This window comes from Calidris pugnax, unplaced genomic scaffold (assembly GCF_001431845.1).
Source record: "Calidris pugnax isolate Ruff unplaced genomic scaffold, ASM143184v1 scaffold13, whole genome shotgun sequence".
In the NCBI taxonomy this organism is placed as follows: Eukaryota; Metazoa; Chordata; class Aves; order Charadriiformes; family Scolopacidae; genus Calidris; species Calidris pugnax.
This window is the reverse complement of record NW_015090810.1, coordinates 5,371,828-5,397,461: the sequence shown is the minus strand read 5'-3', so window position 1 is coordinate 5,397,461 and position 25,634 is coordinate 5,371,828. Positions and strand designations below refer to the sequence as shown.

The 25,634-nt window shown below is 38.7% G+C and overlaps 1 protein-coding gene across 1 annotated transcript in view; it reads left to right on the top strand.

The window, feature by feature from the left end:
• The first annotated feature begins 395 nt into the window (after nucleotides 1-395).
• The window catches only part of LPCAT1 (lysophosphatidylcholine acyltransferase 1), a 67,377-nt gene continuing 42,138 nt past the window's right edge, over nucleotides 396-25,634 (top strand). Inside the window, exons 1-6 of the mRNA XM_014938644.1 lie at nucleotides 396-486; nucleotides 6,410-6,552; nucleotides 8,054-8,268; nucleotides 16,982-17,094; nucleotides 18,658-18,718; nucleotides 21,183-21,241. Of these exons, the coding sequence (XP_014794130.1) occupies nucleotides 6,419-6,552; nucleotides 8,054-8,268; nucleotides 16,982-17,094; nucleotides 18,658-18,718; nucleotides 21,183-21,241 (582 nt within the window). The 5' untranslated portion in view covers nucleotides 396-486; nucleotides 6,410-6,418. The remainder of the gene's footprint in view (nucleotides 487-6,409; nucleotides 6,553-8,053; nucleotides 8,269-16,981; nucleotides 17,095-18,657; nucleotides 18,719-21,182; nucleotides 21,242-25,634) is intronic.

Genomic DNA, 25,634 nt, shown 5'->3' with positions numbered 1-25,634 from the left:
CCGCCGTGAGGCGAGGGGGCTCGCGAGGCTAACGGCCGCCGTAACGGCCGCCGCTGGGAGGGCGTGTGCCACGGCCGCTCCGCCGCCGCTTTCTTTAGGCAGAAAAAAATACCGCTTTTTTTTTTTTTTTTTTTTTAAAAAAAAAGGTTTTTTTTTTTTTTTTTTTTTTTTGGGGGGGGGGGTCTTGTTTGTTTGTTTGTTTTTTGGCTTTTTTGTGGTTTTTTATGTTTTTTTCTTTCAAGGGGGGGCAGGGGGAGGGTGCTGTGGAGGCACTCTGTGCCCAGCGCCGCGTTCAGGTATGCCTTGGGCCGAGGCATCCCGTGCGGCTGAAGTTTGGCCCCGGGGTAAATAATCCCTGGGTCGTAATTTACGCCTGGCGCAGGTAGCGTGAGGTGACGAGGAGCGGGATTAAAAAGCCGATGTGCAGTTGCGTGGCTGCTTCTCCAACCCCCTCCCTCATGGCAACTGCCTCGCTCGCCTCACAGGGTGAGCGGATAGGTGGCTGGATCTTCAGGGTGCATGGCCCTTGTTTTAGGCTTGCGGCAGGATCTGGGTCATTTGCTGGGTGAAGCAATACCATCAAAGGCTCGCTTAATAAGGGGTTGGCCATTTCTGTTACTTCCATTGCTGTAATACTTCGCTTCCCTAAAGGTGTTGCTTGGGGCCCTAACGGCCCTATCAGCGTGGAAATTAAGATCTACTAATGAACCTCTTGGATCAAGGTGCTTTAGATCCAACTTCAGTTTATGTTCTGAGTGAAGTTCATTGTTCCGTTGCCCTGTTGCTGTCCACAGACTTAACACAACACATGTATGGCTTGATTTACAAAACATTGGAATGTGCTTCATGTTAAGTATCTAGAAGCCAAGGAATTCCTAGCAGACTCCAGTGGAAAAGATTTTTACTCTTTTTAATCAAATTTCCCAGAATGATACAGTTAAATGCTGAATTCAGTGGTTACTGATAAATTGTTTGAATGGGAAAAGGCAGAAAAGGTTTGCGTCATTTGCCTCATGCAGTTTATACCTAAAGCTTCCTCAATAAATCATGTAGTCGTAATGATTTCTTTTCTGGGTAACCCTTGTTCTTTCCTTGAGTCATGTTTTCTATGCAGTTAATGAGGTAAAAGTCTTTTAGGGAGAGAAGCAACGATAGCGTATGTTTGTATGGGCTAAGATTGTATATAAATATAACAACAGCAGTGTTTTATTTGTTCAGTGTTAATGTATATTTCTTATGTCACTTTCTCCTTGGTTATTTGTAAGGAATTTTAGAAATACTGTTGGGATGGCAGAGTACCGGTTTGACAGTTGTCGCAGTATTGGGTCTCACTGGAGCGACTGTCGTTGCTGATCTGTTGTTAGCCCTAACAGACCTTTAGCCACTTCACCAGTGAAGTAGCTGGTCGTAGAGCATACCTGCCTTCTCTGTGGGCTGCTCTGTACACCTGTATCAGACATGAGCTTGGCCACTGGATTTCAAGGGTTTGTCATTTTCAATTAAAACTGTAAGATGTGTTTAAAACTCTGTGGTTTTTTTGAAGTGTGGCTCAGTCTTGCTTTTTAAGTGAACAATCTCATATTGATGTACAGCCACACAGAGTTCTCTAACCCAGCTTCTCTTGCAGTCTTATTTCTGCAGTTTTATGTGAGGAAAAAGCACACAAGCTGACATACAGAACTGTGATAGATTTTCCTCTGTGCCTTAATCATGTTCTCCTAACCTCTTTGCTGATTAAAAGAAAAGTTGTGCTTGAGATGGAGGCTGTTAAAGAACTGTAGAGCTATGGAACTGTTCCACTCATGAGAAATGCTGCTCTCTCAGAAAGGGAGACTTCCTTGACTGGGAAGGCTGCTTTACAGTGAATTACAGCAGTGTACGTTCTCTTCCATACAGTCCTGCCCTGTTACTGAGGGTTTGGTATGAAGTACTACAGCTCAACTCACTTCCTGTTCAGCTGTAGGCACGTATTGTGTCGCAGGTTTTTCTGTCTGCCCTGTGAATCTAATAGGGGTGAGTTCTGGGATTGCAAAGCCTATCGAGGAAGGTTAGGAACGCGTGGGGACTGGAGATGCCTGAAGAAGTTGGTGAGCACAGGAGGGGACTGGGAAACAGGACTGCGTTGTGTGATGGTCTGTTGCTGATGCTCTGTCAGATAGCCTCATTATCTTTACTGCCACCTCATCCCTACCTCATACTGCACTCTGCAAGAGGTTAGATTAGCTTTTTTGCTCATTAATACAACTCAAAGTAAATGCATTTTAGAATATTACAGCCTAAGACTCTGAGAGTGGAAAAAAAAAAAGTAGAAAGTAAAAGAACAAAACAACCGCAAAGAGGAAGAACAGCAGCAAAAATAAATCCATTTGAGTGCAAGGAATTGTTCACATCATCTTCTATTGCCTTTAGAAAAACAGAGAGGTAACAGGAGTGCAAAAGCAGTAAGGCTATTTGAGAACTGAGTCTCATGCTTCCTGTAGAAATGATGGTTATTTCACTCTGACCTGAGAGTGGCAGTGGGGGTCATTCTTGAAGCTACCTGTTTTATTTCAGTACTATGATAAAAAGATCCTTTTTGGAAGACAGACAGACATGATTTCATTAACTGTGATTTTTGTTCATCCTAACAACCTCTGGGCACATATCACAAAAGTCAAAGCTCCTGATTGTAATTACCTCTGCAGAACAGGCAGAAGCTTTACGGGAGCTGTCATAAAGTGTTCGTAGCTTTGTTTCCCTGAAACTTAGAAACACAATACAATGACATTTTCATTGCTTCCAGTGTTTTTGGCCCTTTTATTGCACCAATGCCGCTGTTCTTTTGGTGCCTTGGTGAGCTGATTTGGCTCATGAAGCCAGCAGGTTATTGTGTTTTTCTGTATTCTGATTGGGTTTTTTTGGTGGGATTGCTTTTCTTCGCTCTAATGAGCATATTGGCTCATTGCAACCTCAGAGAAGTGCTAGAGCTGACTCAAGGGGAGCATTGAGGGGACAATGAACAGGACCACCCTCTTTAGCAGCAATGATCTGTTAGGTTGGCTTAGTTGCACATGAAAATTTCTACTCCTGTATTTATCTCCATGATTGCATCAATCAGGGAGCTTGCAGAGTGACGAAGCATGTAGTAAAAGAATTGTTGAGAGCTAGGAATTAGATCTCTCAGTGCATCTTTGGTAATTGAGGCTGTAAGGATGATAATAGTGAGAAAGTGAAAGTGTGGGGCAAAATGTAGTCTCTATCTGATATGTTGAAAACAAAAATCAAAACTTCTACCATGTTAAATGCGCAGTTCATTATTCTATTTTCTTTCTTCAGTATGTGACCATTACTTTTTAATAAGTCATGGAAATTTTGTTGTGAATAAACTGGTTTTTAATGATGATTTTCACTACATGGCTAATTTCAAAGATGCATTTTTCCAGCTTTTCTGTGCATGGGATGCTGACTTTCAAGACAGGAAATAGAGACATACAGAGGGAGAAACAAGGGTACTCTGTGTTTCTCTTGCTCAGTGCTTAGATATGTAGGACCTGTTGTTTTGGAGAACTTAAAGGACATAAGGTCATATTTTATACCTTCTTTGTGAGTTCATACTTAAATCTGAATGCAGAGTCTCTAAATGAGGAGGACATATGATACCTATTTAATTTAAGTGACTTGTCTTTTGTCAGATTGAAGTCCTTCTGACAGAAGAGTAGAGTACCGTTTCCCAGGGCAGCTTTCTGTGACACGCTGTAAGGCCATCCTTTTCTGCTGTCCATGGGTCTTTCACAACATACACTTCAACTTCTGAAAAACTCTGTAGGATCCTGTAGACCAGCAAATGTTAAATGAACTGTAGTCAAAACTCTCTTGAGAAAATCAGTCATGAGCTGAACCTCCCAAGGTACAGCTCCACATGGACCTCTAGGGTTTGTTAGAATGTATCTCAAAGCACAGGTGGTTACACATGACTTATTGCTGGGTAGAATTCGTAATTTTAATAGAAAACTTGTCTGGGTGAATGTCTTAAATATGAAGGAATATGATCACTGGAATAAGGTGTCTGAACAAGGTCAGACCAGGAGTGTATGTTTCCTGCATTCTGATCTCTGACAGCAGCCAGTGGGGACAGGATCTCCCATTTTCTGTTTGACACTTGACACTACTACCAATAGAAGCTTTCTTATGCAAGAATGTGCCTGAATGTAGATGTAGACTGAATTACTTTTCAAATGTTAGTGTCTTTGTTGATGCCTAACCTTCTTCAGGGGTCGTACTACTTCTCTCCCCTACCAGATTTCTTGTGTGAACAGGTACTGCACTGCCATCTGCTAAAAAAGAGGCTGGTGTACAGCTGTGGCTTCTTGCTGGCCGTTTCCATCACTGCTGTCTCTGGACACATAAGACCAAAATGCTTTTGTACACTTAGGCCATCTTTCACAACCTTATAGATGCAACTACTGCTTCTGTTTTGTGATGTGGCTCTGAAGCCATCTTGATACAAAAGGTTGCTACAGAGATGCAAAGGACTGAATAGCTCATCACCAGTCACCTGCCATTCAGTTTTGCTTCGGTGACTTTGAGGAAGGATATGGTGTGAATCCCAGACGACTGTGTCCTCACCTGCATTTTGTTTCCATTTTTTCTTGTCAGCTAGTCCTTCTCATTTTATGAGCCTAGAAGGCAGCTATCGTATCTTCTCCAGCTTGCAGGTGAATGCTCCTGTTTGCTTCCAGACCTGGTGGTCTTGTCTATGGATGCAGAGTTGCATGAGTTGGTATGACTTCAGTGCCAGTTTAGGAAGTTGGACTAGTTCATCTGGGAAACTGGTCTATTTAAGAAAAAAAAAATCATTTTTCTTCCAATTCTGCAAACCGAGGCAGTCCACCCAGGGACTGGAATCCTGTTTTGGGGAGTAAGAGCATGGTTGTTACGAGATGGTGGTGCCAGTCTGGACCATTGCTATAAAATCTGGCATTGCAGTGGGCTGGTAGCTTAGGCGTTTCTCCTGCTGTGTGTTCCCTGCCTCTACCCTAGATCTACAGATTTCTGCAGCTACAGGGTGAGTTGGTTATTGAGCTGTTTGGGGAAGTGAGAGGAAGCAGGAACTGATCAATGGAAAACTGAGCTGCATTATGACTAGATCGGCATCAGGGAAGAGAAGAAGAATATGAATAATGCTTTCCACAGCAGTCTGGAGACGCATCAGATTAAGCATAACACGAGACAGCACCTTATGCCTTGTTACTCATCGTTACCCAGCCATTATGATGCTGACAAGTGCTTTTCCACCTCATCTGGTGCACCTGTGAATATGTAGCATTTTTTCTTTACATGGCTCTTCTATTTCATAGTGTCATCTTCATCTTTTGCTAGCCTCCCCTGTACAGCTTGAAGGGGCACTGGCGCTACACCCGGTCAGCTTTGAACAGTTTTCAGTTCCTTCTGTCTACCTTAGCGACTCATCTGAAGCTGTACTCTCCTCCAAGAGCTTTTTTTCTTTCTTCCTGTCTTTTGAGTGAGAAAGATGGTGCTCTTGGCTCCTGGAACTGTTCCTGGAGTAGTAGATCATTGCACAGATAGTTGCTAAGTTGTGTTTTCTAGAGGACAGTTGGGAACAACTCCAAACAGCTCAGGAGGACCCTACTTTGGGGAGAATTCTTCAAAAGACTGTGGGAGAAGTTCCAGCATGACCTGTTTTTCACCAAAGTTGAAGGCAGAGTACTCTGGGAATGGGCTCTCTGAGAACTGGGGTGCTGGGAGGATGTGTAGAAGCAATTAGGTTTACTGTGGCTTCCTAAGGGAGGGTAACTTCTTGAATAAGGGGGTTTTGCCTGTTAGTATACACTTGGAACTTAAACTCATATGTATGTCAAGTGTTTGTACAGAGATCTCTGCACAGTGTTCCCCACAGCCTCTGGTTCCAAGAGGTTTCAAGAACATACTACAGAGGATCTGGTGTCTGCCCAGTACTGGAAGAGCTTTCCAGTTTGGGTCCAGTATTACAATGTAAATGCACTCAGCTGAAGAAGTGCACTTCACTGACTGGAAGATTCTGTGATGGGCTGGCTTCTCTGTGGTGCAGTAAGATTTACAACACGCCCATGCTAAATATTTACTTAATGTGAGGCTGCAGAAAGGGAAAAGAGCATACGGATGTATTCACTGACAAACATAGGGTCTGAAGAAGTGTGGAAAGCTAAGACTCACTAGCTTTAGAGAGTGTGCTGTGTTTCAGCTATAATGAAGATTGGTGAATACAAAATTGTTACATGTACACCACAATTATTTGTTTAGAATTAAAGTGTGTTCTGCTGGGTTTTAGCATTAGAAATTTTTAAGTTAAGACTTCAGATCAGTTTCTAGGAATTGCTGACTTTCAGGTCAAAATTGTGTTAAAATAATGCATTTGTTTTGGATTTTGCAGATTGCCTTCATGACCTTGACTCTGTTTCCTATCCGACTCTTTTTTGCTGCTTTTATGATGTTGCTGGCCTGGCCTTTTGCATTCATTGCTTCAATGGGATCTGACGAGCAAGAGCTTGAAAAGCCCCTCTCCGGGTGGCGAAAGTGAGTCACTGGTGTGGTGAAATATTGAGAGCATCATTATTTTGTTCAGCAGTTTGAAATAGAGAAGATTGGAAATACCTGATAGCTGTCCCACAGACCTGCTTTTCTCTTCAAAATAAAACTATAAAAATTATTATTTAAACACTTTCCTCATATGGGAAACTAAAAATACCTCAACTGTTTGATTTACCAGGTAACCCAAGTATTACAGGGAGAAAAATTTATCATCTCTGGCCTCTTACCTTTATTGAGGATGTAGTGTGAAGCTTCATTGTGACATTCTTCAATTTCAGTTATTCCCATAATGTCAAGTTCTTGTTGTCAAGACTGACACTATGGAATGTGCCAAGATTTCATTATTCTAAATTGTTGTTTTAAACTGCTTCACCCCATCACCTTGTGATGAATTGACAAAACTTCTGTTGATTCTCTGAGGTCTTGCCCCATGCTTTAGTGCTTATTAATAAGTCTCCCCTTGCTTTGATATTGGAATGCTAATTAAGGTAGAATATAAGGCAGTGTTCACCCATCCATGAAGACTGCTGTTTGAGGAGCAAGAAAGGAGGAGTGTATCACCTCTTCTTAAACAACTTTAAAATTAGAAGCTGGCACTGGCATGAGGGAAGCTGATTGTATTTTGAATTACAAGAGGGAAGGAGATTGAGAACCACAGGGGCATGTCACTTTACATTTAATTTTGAATGGTGTCAGTGTAATAACTAAAGGAATAACGGACTGCCTTCAGTCTTGCATACAGTTATTTTGAAGCTTTTTAAATTGTCCCTCTCCCATTTCATCTGGTTTTTGGTCTCATTCTGCTCTTTAGTCTCCAATCCTTGTGTGTATAGCAATTTGTGGTATTTGGTTTTTGCACTGTGTCGGTTCAAAATAAATGTTTCTCTTTTCATGACTGTCAGCTTAAAAAGCAAGCAAACAAACCCCCACAAACAAAACCCCGAAACACTTTAGGATGAGATGGGGAAAAGGGAAGAATGTAAAATATTTCCAGAGCTCCCCAGATGTGTTCTGTAGGTATTCCCATATTTGAGAATCTCTGCCCTATGTTTTTCCACTGTTTTGTTTGGGTAAACTTGAGCCCAAGAATCAATGTTGTTGCATTCTAATAGCATTTTTCAGGACTTGGTTTATTAGAGCTTTTTTTGTGTTACTAGAAATCGTTATTATACAATGTATAGAAGAAACTCAACCATCATCGTTGAATCAAAATTAATTTAGTGATAAAATAAATGCCTATCTTACTGTGATTATAAAGCATTCGTATTCGGACATGAAATGAAGCTGAATGGCATCTTACCTTGAAGGTGGTCTTAAATCTGCTGAGAGAGAATACTGCATAGACCTTTTGTTTTCTCCTGCTCTGTTCAAGCAGCGTGTCCTATCTGTACTTTTGTCATGCTTATAAAGTTTTTTGTAATGTTTTTCTTTTCATAATTTTAAGATGTTCCTGTGGCAGCATAACTGTTTTCTCAACTTCTTACAGGGTAGTGGATATTTTGCTGAAAGCAATCATGAGAATGATGTGGCTTGCTGGTGGATTCCATTGGATAAATGTAAAAGGCAGACAGGCGTTGCCAGCGGAAGCAGCAATATTAACTGTGGCTCCCCATTCTTCCTACTTTGATGCCATTCCAGTAACTATGACCTTCGCCTCCATTGTGATGAAAGCCGAAAGCAAAGATATTCCTGTTTGGGGAAGTAAGTTGGCAGATACTTAATTTTTTTCAAGAACAATTAAAAATGATTACTTAGGAAGTTCACGGGTTGTGTATGAAAAAGCTATAATATATGGTGAGAATTTTTTTTTTACTGGTCTACCTTGAATATCAATAGAAAAAATGGGGGGCTGTTTGGTTTTTTCCCTTTTTCCGAAGTTGAATCACTGTGCAAAGTCAAAACAGTCCTACGGAACTCATGGTTAAATTTGCAGTGAAATTGTAAGATTTTAAGACCTAATAAATAGAAAAGCAAGTTAGGATGGGACTATATAAGCAAACAGTGAGACTATAGAGAAAGTCCACCAACAATTCTTTCTTGGTGCGAGTTGGGGTGTCATCCCAAAAATGTGTTTTAGGAATGTTGGCTGATCTGAATGGTACCCTGCCTTGAGGCAGTGTTGCTAATCCTTCATGCATCAATAAGTTTGTTTCAAGCAGGGTGCGAGAGATGAGCAAGAGCAGATTGTTGTCCACTCAGATTTAGTCTTAAGAAATGCAGATACGCGAGCCAATACGGTTTGAATACTATCTTTGGAATTACCATTGTAGATTCTCACAAAGTCTTGGGGGAGACCTGTGTTTTTTGGTGCAGTTGTGCAAAAAAAACCAAAAAAAAATGTATAAGCTTTTAGGCTTGTAGACTTCTAACCAAAGTCTTTGTGGAAGCATTTGGAGTAACCCACCATATTGTGTCTAGAGAGTTCAAAGACGCTTCCAGTGTCTCATTGTGTAGATTTAAAGGATAGTATAAAAGGGCAAAAGGTTTTACTTTGGCCTTGGATGGGGACTTTAAATTTAAAATTTGTACAGAAACTTTGAGTTCCTTTGCAACTAAGTGAAATCAGGCTGTTGGTGCTGACATCCTCCCAAAATTTCATTAGACAATGTGGTTTTAAGGACATGTTCAAAACCAGAGGCTGAGACATGGCCACAAATGCTGAGTGGTTACACCTGGAAGCTTTGTGTAGGGAATCTCACGGTATAAAGGTGTCTCTATCAAGTAAAGCTCAGGCCAGAACTGTAGCCGTATCTCAATTTCATTGAATATCTTACTAATAGAGTTCAGTAAAAGTTTGTGGCAGTGAAAAAAAATCTGTGTAAAAATGAATAGATGCTTTGAACAAAAAGGGTGTAGATGTGTGGTTTTGAAAGCAAATGTATATGAACAAGTATAGTGTGAAACCAAAAAGAAATTGAACTCTACTGTCAATACTAAAAGAATATTTTTTTTTTGAAACAGTATGTTGACACTCCTGCACAGTATAGGTGTATCCAGGCAAACTTGGGCTTTAGGAGCAGTCCAGCTATAGAAGCAGGGGTAAATTTATTTTCTTTCTCAGCTGACTCAATTGTCTGTTTAATAATTGCTAGCTCAGGAAAATGAAGTAGTCCATGTGGAGCTCTTCTTTACTTGCAGCTGGACTGTTTGGAGGACCCAAACTAGATGAGGTAACTCCAGGTCGTGTTGTGTTTACTGAAATGTGATGAAACAGCAGAATGGCTTTTGACAGAATGCAATAAAAGCTGTTGAATTATCCCACATAATAGATCCAGTGGGGACTAGTGGGAAAGCCTGAGGAGATTCTGTAGGGGTATGGAGGATGTAGCACAACTAATGCATATTGACTAGTTCAAACTATTTCCTGTATATCTAATTTAATTTTAAGGTAACTTTTAAAGGATGCAATTGAAAGTCTGAACTCATAATAAGTTATTTAAATTATTGAGTTGATTTCGTTTATGTGTGAGTAAAACCAATTACAGAAAACCCAGACAACTGCACATAACGATCTGATTGAATATTACTGGAATGTACAGTGTAGTCAAGTAAATGAATATTTTGTCCTGTATATCTGCATTAATGTTGTCATGCAGCTGCCAAAATTATGTAGTCCCTTATGAAGTGGTGCATAGCAATGGTGGTAACTGAGATTCAGAGTTCAAAAAACTTTTTTTTTTAGAGGAATACTTTTAAATGAGCAACATTAATTACAGCAGTTTGTGTTATTATAGCAAATGGACCTTAACAGAGAGGTAAGTAGACACTGTAATGATTAGTTGGCCTTAAAATTTAGTGAAAACTTTCCAGTGGAGTGAAGTTGGGATTTTTTACTTTTTTTTTTCTTTCACTGCTTGAAAGAGGCTTTCTGTGGAGCACGTGGTACTGACTGTCCTCTCCTCCTTTAGTCTAGTATTTCAATTCCAATGTTATTTACACTTCTCTACATATACGCACACAAATATGTATTTCATGTTATTGGACCACTGGTATTTCTCTTATGCTATCTGTGAAAAGGTGGTCATATTTTTCTTGGATTGCATGTTGATTTGTCAACACTTGAGACAGTCATCTAGAAGTTCTCCCAGAGGTCAGAACTATGTTGTATGTTCTTCAGTTTGGTAAATCTTGCAAACCTGTTATACCATCTCCAGTGAAGTTTTGGAGCCAGGCTTTAATAATCCTAATCTTGTGATCTCTTCATTGAGTCTTGCTAATGGTCATTCAGAATCTTCTGGGAAGTTTTGAATAAAGTACATTTATTTAACTCTGAGCAGATGTCAGCATGTAAAAAAAATGAAGCAGCACAGGAAATTTGAAGATAACTTCCAAGAATGAGGACTTTGGATGAAGAGTAGATTTTTCATCCAGAATATCCAAATATAAATAAGTTGGCTTTTTGATCTAGTGACAGTGTTTATCAGGACATTGTATGTTGTGTACCAGAGGGATCGGGTGCTTTAGCAGGCACAAAAAAGGATCTGATTGCTAACTGATTACCAAGATCGGTTCCGGAAGTACTTTAATAAGTTTCTGGGTCAGCCTGTATTACTGTACTTTAGTTTGCCAGTCATGGAATATTAAGCTGTTGATTCACTTCTAAGTCCAGATGATTAAAAATCTATTCTTTATGAGGTTGGAAGTATTCCACAAGTGTGTTTGTGTATGAGTGTTTTATTGCTTTCTGACTTGAAGGCAGCTCTCCTGGACTACAAAGTCCAATTTCAGAAGCAGATTTAAGTCTTGTGACTCTTTCAGACAACTTCCTTCTTTTTTCTTTTCTTTGTTTTCCTAAAAAACAAATTAAAAATGCTCTTTTGCTATGACAGAAGAGTTATGACCTCTTCAGTAGTGGTCAGTAATGAAGAAAATTACCCACTTGGCACACATACTAGGTTAACAAACTCTGGGGAGGAACTGCTTGTCCAAATATAAATAAGATCTCAACAGTCATCAAAAAGAAATCAGTGTATGGTAAGTAGAGAATGCTGGAACAGATGAAGTACATCACCATGAAGCTGAAGAAGGACATGCACTTCTGCACAATGGCTTTCCAAATGACATCTGGGAATCTGTTGCACCTTGCATTGGCTGAAGAGGTTAGATCAGTTCCTTCATCTGCACAGGTCCTTAAAGTTTCCTGTTTCATCTACTGGACCCCACATCATGTCAGAACAAGCTCTTTGTGTAGATTCTGGATAGTTACACTTATTTTTGGCTGGTAAAGCAACCTGGATAAAAGTTATTTTTCATTGCTGATGTGGTCAGTGCTACTGCAGAAATACTCTAATAAGAAGGAAAAGGGATTTGTCAGTAAGGTGGGGATTTTTTTGGACAGATTTTGTGAATAAAAGGTGGGCACCCATATAGTCCTGCAATATTTCAGCCCTCACAGGAGCTCTTTTGGAGACACTTAAAATAATTACAGTCACCTGTGTGGGAATGCTTTTATCATTTGGGTTGGGATCCTGGACTTGCTGGATTGGGTTTTTTTCACCGTATAATCAGTAACAATTACTTCTCGTTTAAACTGCTGCTGGAATGCCTGAATCACCATCACTTTTTTAAAGCATGCTTGTTAATATAGTTTATGGAAGTTACAAACTGCAGTATACAGAAAACCTGCACCGTCTTAATAAAATACTTTTCAGACTGGCAGCAGAAAGTTAAAACATACAGCCATGCCCTCATACAGGTATTGCAGGTGTGAGAGCAAACAGCAATCTTTGTGATATGAAAAGGGTCTTTGTCCCTCAAGAAGTCCTTAGAGAAAATAGGTGACATGTTGAAAGACCTGCCCAAATACCATGGAATTTGCTTCTGTTATAGCTAAAGAGAACACTGATTATTTACCTTCCACTACTGACCTCTCCTTGTCATACAGACGGCGTGTTTCCTGCCTTCCTCTGTGGAAACAGGGAGAAGAACTTTCCCGTTAACGCTGCCTCTATACCAGGAATACTTGATATCTGTTCTGTCAGGTGGTCTATTTGCAAGGCATTTTGTCAAATACAGAATTGTTGCTCTAATAAGAGACTACCACTAACTTTACAAATCTCATGTAGAGTATCATGACAACAATAACACTATTTTTATAAGAACAATGTAACTCCAAGTGTAAAAGATCTGAATTTTGGTTGGCTTTGGTTTTGGAATTGGACAATTTTTGGAATTGTCCAGGTTGGAAGGGACCTCTGAGATCAAGGCCAACCATGAACCTAACACTGCCAAAACCATCACTAAACTATGTCCTGAAGCACCACATCTGCATGTCTTCTAAATGCCTCACCTTGATAAGCCTTTCAGTGTAAAAATTTTTCCTAATATCCATCCTAAACCTCCCCTGGCACAACTTGAGGCCATTTGCTCTTGTCCTGTCACTTGGGAAAAGAGACAGACCTCTGCAACCTCATTTCAGGTAGTTGTAGAGAGTGATAAGGTCTCCTCTGAGCTTCCTTTTCTCCAGACTAAACCTGTCTTTGATGCTGTTTCTACAGTGGTGAGAATGTAACTTCCTACTCAAAAATGTGTGGGGATACATTTTGGAACAACGGTATTTAGTGCCACGTTGCTGTTCTGTTGCTTTTTGTTTTCTCCGATGCCTTGTAGACCAGTGGTGATGCTGCCAATATAGATTTATCTACTATATGATTTTAACTGTCAAGCATAATTTAAATGGTTTTTATCGTTGGATGCTATCCATGCAATCATGTCTTGATTTGAAACAAGGTTTCTTCACCTGTATTTGCCTGGAAATAGAGAGGTGAAATACATTTACTTATTTATTTATCCCCCTACCCTCCTGCCCCTGCTGTTATCCTGAGAAGTTCATTGACACCAATTGTATGTGTTCAGCTCATCAGAAATAACCTTTTTTTTTTTTTTTTTGCTTATGCATCAGCTGGTGCTAGAAATAATTGTATGAGAGTTATGATTCTAACAACAGTTGGAGCTATCACCCTGCAATTAATTACAGCAATACTGAATTTTTGCAGGCTCTCTTAAAAAAATGTTGTTTTGTGTTAGTGCAACTTTCCATTGGTTAACATATGTGGCGTTTTGGCTGCCTGCAAGTCAAAGGTTTTGATGAATTACTAGCAGTATTGTTTAAATTGCAGGCACCTGCCTAAGAAGGTGGAGTACAGCATGTGTCACCTGTCTTCAGGACTGCTTGTAATGAGCTGAAATTGGGGAGGAGAGTGACTACATCAAGTAGGACTGACACTGCTGTACAAAAAGCTGGAATAATGACACTGGCAAGGTCAATGTTGTGAATTGAGGGATTGCCTGCCAATCGCCCACTAGAATTTATAATTTAAGGGTGGTTTTAATGGAGTGAGAGGAGATAGGCAAACACATCTTTCAGCATCGCTGAATGCTTGAGGTACTGTCTTCACTACCTGATGACAGTCAATCTTGGACAGTTAAATTGATGAGCAGAGATGGTTAAGATCATGTTGTTTATGAATCACATTGCACAGTTCTGCTGTTTTCCTTTAGTTGCTCAGTATGCCAGCTGTCTGAAGCATTTTCATGCATCCTGCTTTTTGCTCCTGCCCTGACTTTGCTCAAGTCCTGCCTATTCCTTGCCTCAGGTACTGCCTTACAGTACTGTCCCCAGCCTTCTCTATGTTTCAGCTTGACTTCTGACCTTGGGCTCATCTTGTCCACCTACTTGGTATGTTTCTCAGTTTCTCTTTACAGACCTTTGGCCCTGCTCCTGACTATTTCTTGCACAGATCAACTTCATACAGCCTTTGAATTTTCAGGTTCCTGTCAATTTACTGAACATGAAAAAATGTGGTGAGAGTAAAGGTCTGTTTTAAAAAGTGGTTATAAAAAGAATATATGAGGAAAGGCAAGTACAGAGCTAACCTTCCCTTGGTATATACTTTCAGCTTCTTACTCGTGACTGAAAGTTTCAATTTCCCTTTAATTGTTGGACTTAGCCACTAAGGGGCCTGGAAGTTGATGTCTTACAGGATCTTAAGTTGCTGTTTAATGTTAAAACAAGAATTCTGTCAGCTTTTTAGTCTGATCCCTAAGGAAGTAAGACTTAATGTGATGGGTTGAAATAGTGATGGCTTCACACATTTGAAAGAAAGCTGATGGTTTAAAAGATACTAAGTTCTGTAAGCTGCATGAAAATAGAGTCTGAACAAAGAGGGGGAAAAAGAATCACCTTACGGCCTGTTTTATATGTATCATATAATTTAACAGGCAGGAAAAATCCATAGGAAACCAAGCTTTCAGTTGTCTCTGTTCTTTTTCAGTATACCATAATAGTTTTTCTTTGCACGTGGGTGTGTTGCTGTTTGTGGTGGTATCCATTTGTAAGGTAACATGCAGTGTGCTATTTTGGAGCTACATTGCAGTAGCTTCCTTTTGGGAAGTTTGTAACAGTAAAGCTCCCTGGTTAACACTTCTTGCCTGTCCAGTTTCCATATACAGATTGCATCAGTGGTTAGAGACTCAAAATTGGTAAGTTGTCTGTAGTCTGTTTCAGTCATACTGCTCTAAGGAAAACCTATCAGCTTGCTTAATTTCATGTCTTCTAAAGAAGACCCTGCTTGCAGCATATCCTCAGATAAGAGCCTCAGAGCTCTGGAATTATCTTGTTCGTTCCTTGGCCTGAAGTAACATGAATTCCATCATTTGACACTAATGTAAAAGAAACCTCAGGGTGAAGGCTGAGGATGTTTGAGTCCTCCTTGCTTTCTTTCACTTGATAATGTTGCTTTTGCTACAGAATAGTAATTTGCAGCAGTAGGGGAAAACTCAGAACTAGCATCACTAAGAAACAAAACAAATAGTTATGAAACCGGGTATGGTTTCCTTTGCATTTTTTATTGCTTGTTCTGGTTTTCTGTTTGTTTTTTTTTTCTATTTTTTAATGTATAGTTGTTTTGTAGTTTCTTCTGGATGGTTTGGTTGTTGTTTTTTTTTGGTGTGTGTTTGGGTTGTTTTGTTTTGTTTTTTTTTTTACCTTCCCACAGCAGTAAACCCAACAGGGCCATGATGATCTTTGCTCCCCTGGCAAGCATTGTTCTATGGATATTGTCTAAGAGCAGGCATGCAGGAAGAAATGCAGGACTATGGTAGTTCATATCTGATACACTGTCTCCTAAGCTTTGGCAACTCATGGGATAAAAGCAGTATTTCAGAGGCTGGCTGAATGTTTGGGAACTTGCTATAAGGTGTGATGGATTAGTTTCACAGAACCAGAGAGGGATTTTGGTGAGTTTCTGGCTAAACTGCCACTGGGGTAACACCAGAACCAGCAGCTTTTGTAGACTACGGGACTAATTCCTTACACTTTTTTTTTTTTCTTCACACTTTAAGCACTGGCTGATCCATTAATGCAGCAAGTCTGTCCTTGACAAAAGAAGATTATACAACTAGTGTCAGCGAACTCATCTCACAGTGGTTAGAAATATGAAAACTATTTTATATTTGCATTTGAGGCAGATAGAACAGCAAATGATGACTCTTGAACCTTCAAATAAGATTAAAAGATACAAAAATGATAAAAAGGTACTTGAAGACAACCAGCTTAAATAAAAGTGTGAAGTAGTATATTTGAAGATGCTTCTCTTGTAGCACATTTTGACACTGCAAAAGAGTTGTATATGCTGCTTACTACTTTGTAAGTGAGCATCTGTGTCCTTGTGACAGACATGCATGGAGAGGATATTGTGGATTGATTTCTGATTCTTACTTAGGCTCACTTTGTGTCTGGCTATGTGTAAGAGGTTTCCTACTAAGTCAGGAGAAGGCTGTCTGAGACCTGATTCATGTAGTGTAAGGAACAGGCAAACAGGTGACAGCTCAGAAAATAAGCATGCTTTTTCTTTTGATGATGCTTATTCCCAGAAAAGATAACACAATCTGTGTATGGAAAAGCTTTGATGGTGTACCTTCAGTGAAGCTGGGGTATCACAGAAGACAAAAGCTCTAAAGACGGTGGTAGTTTGGCCTACAAGATGTTTTTTGGAAGCACTTGCATAGGGAGATTTCTGCTACTTTGCTGGGTTGAGGATGGCTATAGAGTTTGATTTTTGTGGTAGGAAGAAATGACCTGTAGTCAGCCACAGCTGCTTTGTTGCAGAAAACTATGCATAACACGTACAATTGTTTTAAATTATCTTTGATGTATGTGTATTGGTCAATTAAAAATTGAACAAGTACAAAGTGCCAAAATTGTGCAAATGGCTTTCCTCGCAGGAATTCATGAAAATATTTCAATGAAACTGCCATAACTCAGCTTAGTATTTAAGTTTGCAGTGTAATATAGTAACGTAATTATGCATTCATACCAAAGTTTTTGTCCAGAGAACTACAGGGCAAAAAATGTTCTTCAGTCAAAGGGGAAATAAAGGCTGGTTTGCTTGTTTTTGTTTTCTTTCCTCTTCAGCTCTAATCAAATACATCCGACCAGTATTTGTATCTCGCTCAGACCAGGATTCTCGCAGGAAAACTGTTGAAGAGATTAAGAGACGTGCTCAGTCTGATGGTAAATGGCCACAGGTACTGTATACTACTCCTGTGTGACAGATGGTATTTGGCATTTCCAGGATTTGGATGTGCAGTTTATTTTTTTTCCTTGTGGGATGCTTTAGATGGTTTGTGGGGGGTTAGGTGGGTGGGATTTCCCACCCCTTTCTAGAAGATATAATGTAGGGTTCTTATCTGAACAAAACACTAGCTTTTCATTGCAATATGTTTCAAGGGGAGACTGGGTAAGTACATGGGAAGGCAGCTCTATTTAATGGTAATAAATGGACAGAACACAGAAGGTTTAGAAAGTCTCTGAGTAGAGAATGATCAGGTGCTCAGCAGAGTACCTGGGGGAGTATTGTGTGTTCTTACCTTTCTCGAAATTTTTGGCATACTCTCATTGTTGGAGATGCAATACTGGCCAAGACAGCCCAAGCAATTCAGATGTTCCAAGAAATGCAGTACACTTCTACTGGGCCACGTGATGAAAAGATTGCTGGAATAAATGGCTCGAGTTTTTTCTGCACCTGAAATGTGACTATTTATAATGTACTTTGGAATAGAGTAGTAGGAAGGAAGGGATGACTACCTAAGGTCTCAATTTTCTAGAAGCATGTGATTGTTTTGAAAACTTGAAGTATTCTTCTTGTGAATTTTTGAGATTAAGATACAGTATGTCTTTCATGACATTGTTGCTACTGCAGTGGTTATGTCCACATACTGGGCTACAAAGACATTATAAACAGTTACAAATAATGTGGTAGAAAGGTGGTACATAGCTTTCACATCATGACTTTCATCAACAGATTTAGGACTTTTCTGTAAGTAAAAATATTTACTTTTTGAAAGAAACTGAGTTGCAGAGCTGAAATGATTTCCAGAATATCTAGCAAGCTAGTACCAGAGTGGGCAATAAAAGTAGTAATGTCAATTCTAGTCCATTGCTTTGTGCCCTCATGATATATATTTGTTTCCTTTAAATGTCTTGTTTTGTAACTCAACAAAATTTCAGTTCTTGGCTTTTTTGCTGTCTAAAACATTATTATTTTTTTGACAATCTAACCTCATCATCTGAATATAGTTCAACTTGAGCATTTTTACCTCATTATAATTCAGTTTAGATATTTCCAGCCTCTATCATTCTGACATCTGTGCATATGCCAAGTAATAAATGCAAAAAGAAAATAACAATCTTCCTTTTCTTAGCCTGTAAGCATGTAGCTTGGGAGCAGGGATTTCATTTTGGTGCAAAACAGAATATGATGTTTTTACCGGCACCGAAACCTTTTGTGAAAATTCTCTTGTACTCACAAGTGTTTCTGGTCACTGTCGATGTTCCAATAGAAAATAATTATTGTCAGAGGTCAAGAAAGAGGCAAATTCACAGATAAAGGGAAATATTTTTACCATTAGGACAAAACTTTACTTGACTTCTTTATTGAGCACTATTTTTTTTTTTTCCACTCTAACTGAACTGATTTTCCCTGGAAACTTTTTTGCTATAATCAGTTAATGTTAGCTTTGAAAAGATGTGTTTATAAATAAATCCACATTGAAATAGTTCTTAAAAGTCAACTTTTTTTTTACTTCAAGATAATGATATTCCCAGAAGGCACTTGCACAAACCGATCCTGTCTAATTACATTCAAGCCTGGTAGGTATGATGCTCATTTCTCTGTTCTCTACAGAATGTTCTTGTATCTTCATTTTCTGAAATACCACTTGCATTGTAATTTGCTTGCTGTTGTAGAAGTTGAGTTAAAAATCTTGCAGTAGTGTGGAATTGGAATAAAATTTTTCTGATGCTACAAAAGGATTGTAGTTCTACTGTTGAGCAAAACACTTTAGATAATTCAGATTTTTTTCTTTGCTTCTGGTCTAGAGGACTAATGTTTCTTACTGGGTTTTTGTTTGTGGTTGTCTTTTTTTCTTGCCCCCTCCATTTCCTATTTTGAGTCTGTCATGCAGCCTTCAGATACATTAAGCTTTACAGTGTATCAGCGTGTATCTATTTCAGGCTGCTGCAGCATTTGCTGCTGTGTTGTATGTGGTTGATTCCTCTCCAGCTCTTCTGTTGAGTTGCATTCTGGTGAAGATCACAAGAATCTTGCCAGTATAGCACTATTACAGAGGCTGTCATTATTTTTTTTTTACAATATATTTTTATTTAACATCTACATTCTAGGCTCTTTTTGGTTAGTATCACCCTTTAGTCTATCAGATTAGCAGAGAGTATAACACTGAACATTGTTGCAGCTGTAAACTGCAGTTACAGTAGGGAGAAATGCCAATGCTGAGCCACCAATGTTTAATGGAGACTTGCCTTTATGATGTAGGTAGGGAAATGGTGAATGAGGAGGCTCCAGCAAGCAAGGCAGTTGTGAATGTGGTTTTTGACTCTTCCTAGGTTTCTGCCTAGCTCATTGTGTTCTGGTCTCACTGTGTGTCTTGTATTTTGTGTTGCTTACAACTTACATATTGCTATTAGAATATCGTACAATGAGTCAGCTGCACTGATTCATTTGGCTGAAGGAATCTCAGGATTGTCTCCTGAGCAAACATTCAGAAAGCTTTTCTTCCTCCCTTCTCAGCTCTTACCTTTTTAGATGAATGAGTGGTGGTTAGGAGAACATCCGCTTCTTTCACTCTTTTCTCTCCCTCTCCTTCTCTTTCCATCTGAATCCTGACCATGCTTTCAAAACCAGTCTCAATCCTTCATTAAAGCCCTGATTTCCTGCCCTCCCTCTGTGCCATAGACATTCCAGGCATCATATACTTTCTGCCTCAAATTCCCACTCTGTCTTTCTCTCCTCTAGTATAGTACATGCTGCTGTCTGCCTCTTGACTGTCTCACTTTCTTACTGAAACCTGCTTCTCTATCCATCCAGCTTCCCAGAAATCTTATACCTCACAATTCTTCACTTACATCAAATTTCTTTAGGTCTCTATTAAAGTAACTGCTTTCAGGATGCCTTTCCCCATTCTACTTCTGTGATCTACACTCCTTGCTCTTACTACACAGTTTTTTGGTTTTGTGTTTGTGCAAGCTAGTCATACAGGGGAAGCTAGTCTAGTTCTGTTTAAATAGTGGTGTTGTCATCTACCACTCAGATTTTGTCATCTTTGGATTCTTTCAAAAGTTGCTTAGGCTGTTGTTCTTGGACACTGAATAGAAAGTACCTCTGGGCCAAGAACAAAATCTCTGCAGGCTCCCATTAAGACAACCTTCATTTAAAGATGTTTATACTTCATCAACAATTACTTCTATTACATCTGGGCAATTATTCTGTAAAGCAAATGTAATGCTAAGAATAGAGTATACTTCCATTGTTGCTTTCTTAATCAAAATATAAGGCAGAACTTCGTAAATTGTTGTAAATAACATAGTTTGAGCAAAGCTGTCTTCATTAATTGTTTTCATGAGAAAAAGATATTTAGAGAAATCTTGAGCAAGATGGTTGTCATGCTTACCCAATCTTTGTGCTAGAAACCAAGAAAATGGCACTGAGAGATCAGATTTATTGGAACTATAATTTTCATATGAAATGAAGTGATATTTCTGTACAATAGCTTTAGTTCAATACTTTCTATTAGATTTTCTGTAGCTACAGAATAGAAGTTGTATGAATTCTGTTATTTCAGAGAGGATAAATTTCCTATAAAATGATGTTGCTTAGCTAAAAATAGAAAGGTTTTGTTTTTTTTTTTTCGCAAGAAAAGTTTAGTTCTTCACCATAAAGTACTGTTGACCACAGGGAATATATTGACTTAACTATCTTGTACATCCTCATATTTTTTTAACTATTTATTAAGTTGAATTTTGTACTGGACTTTGACTTGTGTAGTTGATAGTTTATGTAAGTGCTAGAGGATAATTTAAAGAATGTATATAATTAAGAATGCATGCTTATCTGTTGGAAAGGTCGGTGTACATTGTCATTCTCCAGTGCTTGGTTTTTAGATTACTTTTGAGGCTACTTTTAGATCTTACTTTTTCACTATTAACTAATTCCTATGCATATCAGCCTATCAATTGTATAATTTTTTCTTTGCTGCAATAAATTTCTACTGTACCAAAATGCACTATAAAGTAATTATGTGTCATATGTGCCTTCTAGGAGCATTTATTCCTGGAGTTCCTGTACAGCCAGTGGTTTTACGTTATCCGAACAAACTGGTAAGTTCAGCTTGCAGTGAAAATATGGGGAATTTCTGTAGTCTTTTAGGTTAGATAATTAAGTTTAGAACTTTGGAAAGCATAAATAAATGCTTATTGGCTAAGTGTGTATTCCTTAAGCCTTCAGCAATATCGATAATCTTAACTGAAACAGTTTAAATGTTTCTGCTTTTACTAGGTTACTTATAAACAGTGCTCTGAAAGTTATTCAGAATGTTACAAGAAGTACTGTAGAAATGACAACACAAATCATAGAATGGTTTGGGTTAGAAGGGACCTTTAAAGATCATATAGTTGCACCCCTCTGCATTGGGCAGGGACACTTCCCACTAGAGCAGGTTGCTCCAAGCCCCATCCAGCCTGGCCTTGAACACTTCCAGGGATAGGGGATCTGCAGCTTCTATGGGCAACCTGTTCCAGTGCCTCACCACCCTCAGAATAAAGAATTTCTTTCTAATATGTAATCTAAATCTCTTTCAGTCAATTTCTGTCTGGCATCTGTGTTCCAATGTGCTCCCTGTTACTGCTAAAGTGCTGGAGACTTTTCTTAATATTAATTGCTGGAAGATGCTTCTGCATCTCCTGCCTGTGGGAGTGTTAGTCACAAGTTAACAGAACTAGCTACATAGTAATGGAATAATGTATTGAGGACCTCAGCGCCTTTATAAGGTTTCTTGTTGTCCGTGTCTTACATTCACTGTGAGCTTAGCTAAGGAGTGCTAGACACTAGCTGATTTGGAGTAGTTCTTCAATATATATCAGATTCAGGTAAAATGCAAATTATAGTGTTTATTTACAATATCTGAATTAACCAATTTTTACAAATACATGTAAGGATACAGGCAAACAAATTAAGACAAAACTCACTTCTACTTCAAGATCAAGCCTACAAGAAAGTAGAGAAGAGGGATTTTGTCTTTTTATTATTATTCAGTTTACCCTGATGTAGATACTTTCCTGTCATACTGCAACCAGAATCCTGTCTGTCTGCATTCCTCGGTTCATTAGAAGATGCTTCCTAGTGAACTTTTCTAGCTTTTATACTTGCAGTTTCTTTTTGAGCCCTCTGGAAGTGTTTTCAGGTCCTGTCTGTCCTCTTCTCAAATAGAAGTTTAGGGGAGGGTGGGAGGAGTGTCAGAAGTAAAATAAGGACTACCTTGCCTCCTTGCTGATGCATGTCATATCAGAAGATCACATGTCATCTCTCTTTGAGCCCATTAACAAGTGCTTGATCTAAGGAAGGATTTTGTTTCCTCTTGGTCTCTGAATGCTTAGGCTTTATAAGTGTTTCCATCCATTGTTCTTTCTGTCAATTTACAGGTTGATATAAAACATAGATTTGATTAGAAATGAAAAGAACTTAAGTAAATTTAAAATTCGGAGACCACAGAGACAAGGTGTGATGGCAGTCAACTAGTTTGCAGTAACAAACCAAAAATTATCTTTGCAAATGCTGTGACAAGTATAGCAGCCTGTTGTGCTCACATAATATTAAATGCATTGTAGCAGGTTGCGTGGGACTTCTATAGAATCATAGAATGGTTTGGGTTGGAAGGGACCTTAAAGATCATTCCAACCCCCATGCCCTGCAGGGTTTCACATTACATAATTGTTTTATTTGCAGGAAGAAAGATCTTCTCTGAAAATATTTTAAACTTCTATTGCACTGCCAGTTTAAATTGCAAATATGCACGTGCCTTATGTCATCATTACGTAAGATACATATATCTTGTATCTTTTGGTTATTATTAAACTTATAAAGCTATCAAATGTTAATTTCCAAATATCTTCAAAAATCCATTATTGTACAGAAATGTTCTTATTGCCTGTAGTACATAATATGCAGTGTTTGTAAACTAATATTAGATGTTCTTATACGCTTAACAGAATTTTTTGCATTTAAGTCCTTCAATATAAATTTTAATGAAAATTTTCATAAGTTTTTATATTATAATATAAATTATAATATAATTAATATTGTAAAAGAAACTGTAAGTATTTATATAGATATCCATCAGAGTTAGCCTGAATCTGTGTATGGAACTTTACTTTTTCCTAGTACTTTTGATTGCTTTTCCTACTACTTCTGATTTACTAAGTAAAACACTTAATTTTCAGTGCCATACTGAGTCATTTAACCTCCTAATGTCTACTTCCACGAAACATTAATGGGGGGGAGGGGGTGATAATTGCTCTTACTATTTGCTTTTTAGATTAGCTTGGGGGCTGCAGAAGAGTTGCAGCAAAGTTAGAATGAGGAGAGGAAGAGGGAGTATGATGTGATATATGAAAGTGAGGTTTATTTTGGTTAGGATGCAGTTAACAGGTAGCAAGTAAGAGCAACGGAGTAGGGAGGGAATATTGTTTTTCATACACTAAGACAGCATTTCAAGCGAATTTTAATTGTCTCTGGCTTCCTATTTGTTGTCTTGTTTGACCACTGCATATTATAATTTTAGGTTTAGAAAGGAATTTGTTATTAAGATCTTTGCTTTGTCAGTGAATTCTGGATATGCATTGTGTGCAGTCATCCCACTGCTTTCAGCTTGAACTTGCTCTGATTTACCTTCAGAGCTCTGAGCTCCACAGTACAGAGGAGAACAGTCTTGGACTTGAGTGCACCTGACTCTTTTGGGGAGGCTTTTTGAGATCAGTGCCTGGGGTGACTACTAGGTGTGTGCACTGTTACATGTTTATTTAATTGAACTGTATTCAAGAACTGGGGAAGGTACTGCTGTTCTGAAGTGGACTGAAACACATGGAAAAAGTGATGTAAATTTAGTTTTTTTTCTAGAAAATAAATCTGGTTCTGGTTGCCGTGAAGAACTCTCTTTCTAGTCAGGGTTGTCCCCTGGTTACCTTCCTTCTTCAGGCTTATGAGTGTTTGCAGTAGATGATGCCTGTGGTCCTGTATCAATGTTTCTTTAGGAGTGGAATGTCAGTATGTTGCACCTCTTAATGCATGAGCAGAAAGAAATTGTAAAGCTTTTAAATGTTGTTTAGACCTGGAATTCAAAATTTGCTTCAGTTTATCTAGTATTTTGCCTATTGGATGCTTGACAGCTATTACATATATTCTGATTAAAATAAATGCTCTAATGTCTCCATCCATAAGTTCTACAGCAATACTTTTTGCAAGTCATTTTTACACCAGTTTTCTTCAGGTATACAGCTTTTCCTTCATTTGAATTTTCTGTCAGAGTCCTGGTAATTATGAAAGGCTGAATACTTGTTTAAATATCACAGAGTGATTTCAAATTTATTTTTATGTCCAAGTGTCTTCCACAGGTAACTGTGCTATTTGATGTTATTTTTATGTCCAAGTGTCTTCCACAGGTGCTATTTGATAAGAGGTTTTGCAGCATCTCTTGTGCAACTTTGGTGTATCAATGTTGACTGAGCATGTGAAAACATAGGCAATCTGCTGTTTGAAGCTTGGCATAATTCTCAATGTCGTCTTGTATTCTTGTGTCATATACAAATTTTACAGAAGATGTACGTCCACACAATTTGGAGGATTTATTACCTAGATGCAAAAGTTTCCAAGTGTCCTCAGAATGCTATCAAAGTGAATGTTCTTCATAAGCATAAGCTGGTAGCTGTGATAAATATAAAAGATATCTAATCTAGGTACGGAAAAACACCACTTCCTGTCTTCTGGTTGTGGTTTTTGTCATAAAAAATATTGGATATGCTGGCAGGAATTTTTACAAAATAGGTCTGCCTCTTGCAGACCAGAATCCTGTTTGCCGCTATGTAGCATTTGTAGCTGTTCTCCCTCCTGCATCCTGATGTTCTGGCTGAGAAAAAGCATGCATGTCTGCTGTGACATTCACACTGTGAGTTTCTTGCAGGATTGTTGATAGGTTCATGGCGGCTTTGAGCTTGTCTTGCCAGCCAGCCAGCACGGTGGCTGGATGCTGAAAATACCTATTCATTGTTTAGTGATCCATTGCCCAGGCAAGGTACCTTTATCGAGCTCACTTTCTTCCCCTTCTCCTTCTGCAGTGTTGCAATTTAGAGAGCTGAGTTGGGTATGTGTAGTGCTGTGGTGGTGTTCTGTATGGCAGATCTAGTCTCTGATTAGAGAAATTATCAGCTGTCTACACTGCAGTGGTCAGGGCTTGTAAATCAAAGTTCCTCGTGGAAAAAACGAACCTCATAACGTATTTACTTGCAGTATTATCAGAAACATCAAAATTGCCAGAAACAGTTTAACAGTAAAACTATAGACATGAAAGTTCTACAAGATCGCTACATGGAGAAGTCAACTTTCATGCATGTATGTTGATTGATAGGTATAAAATTATTCTTTTATTGTATTTTGTTTGATTTAAAAGAATTGTTGGAAGTCAAGATTTAAATTTTTAGTAGTCCTTCATGATGTATTGAC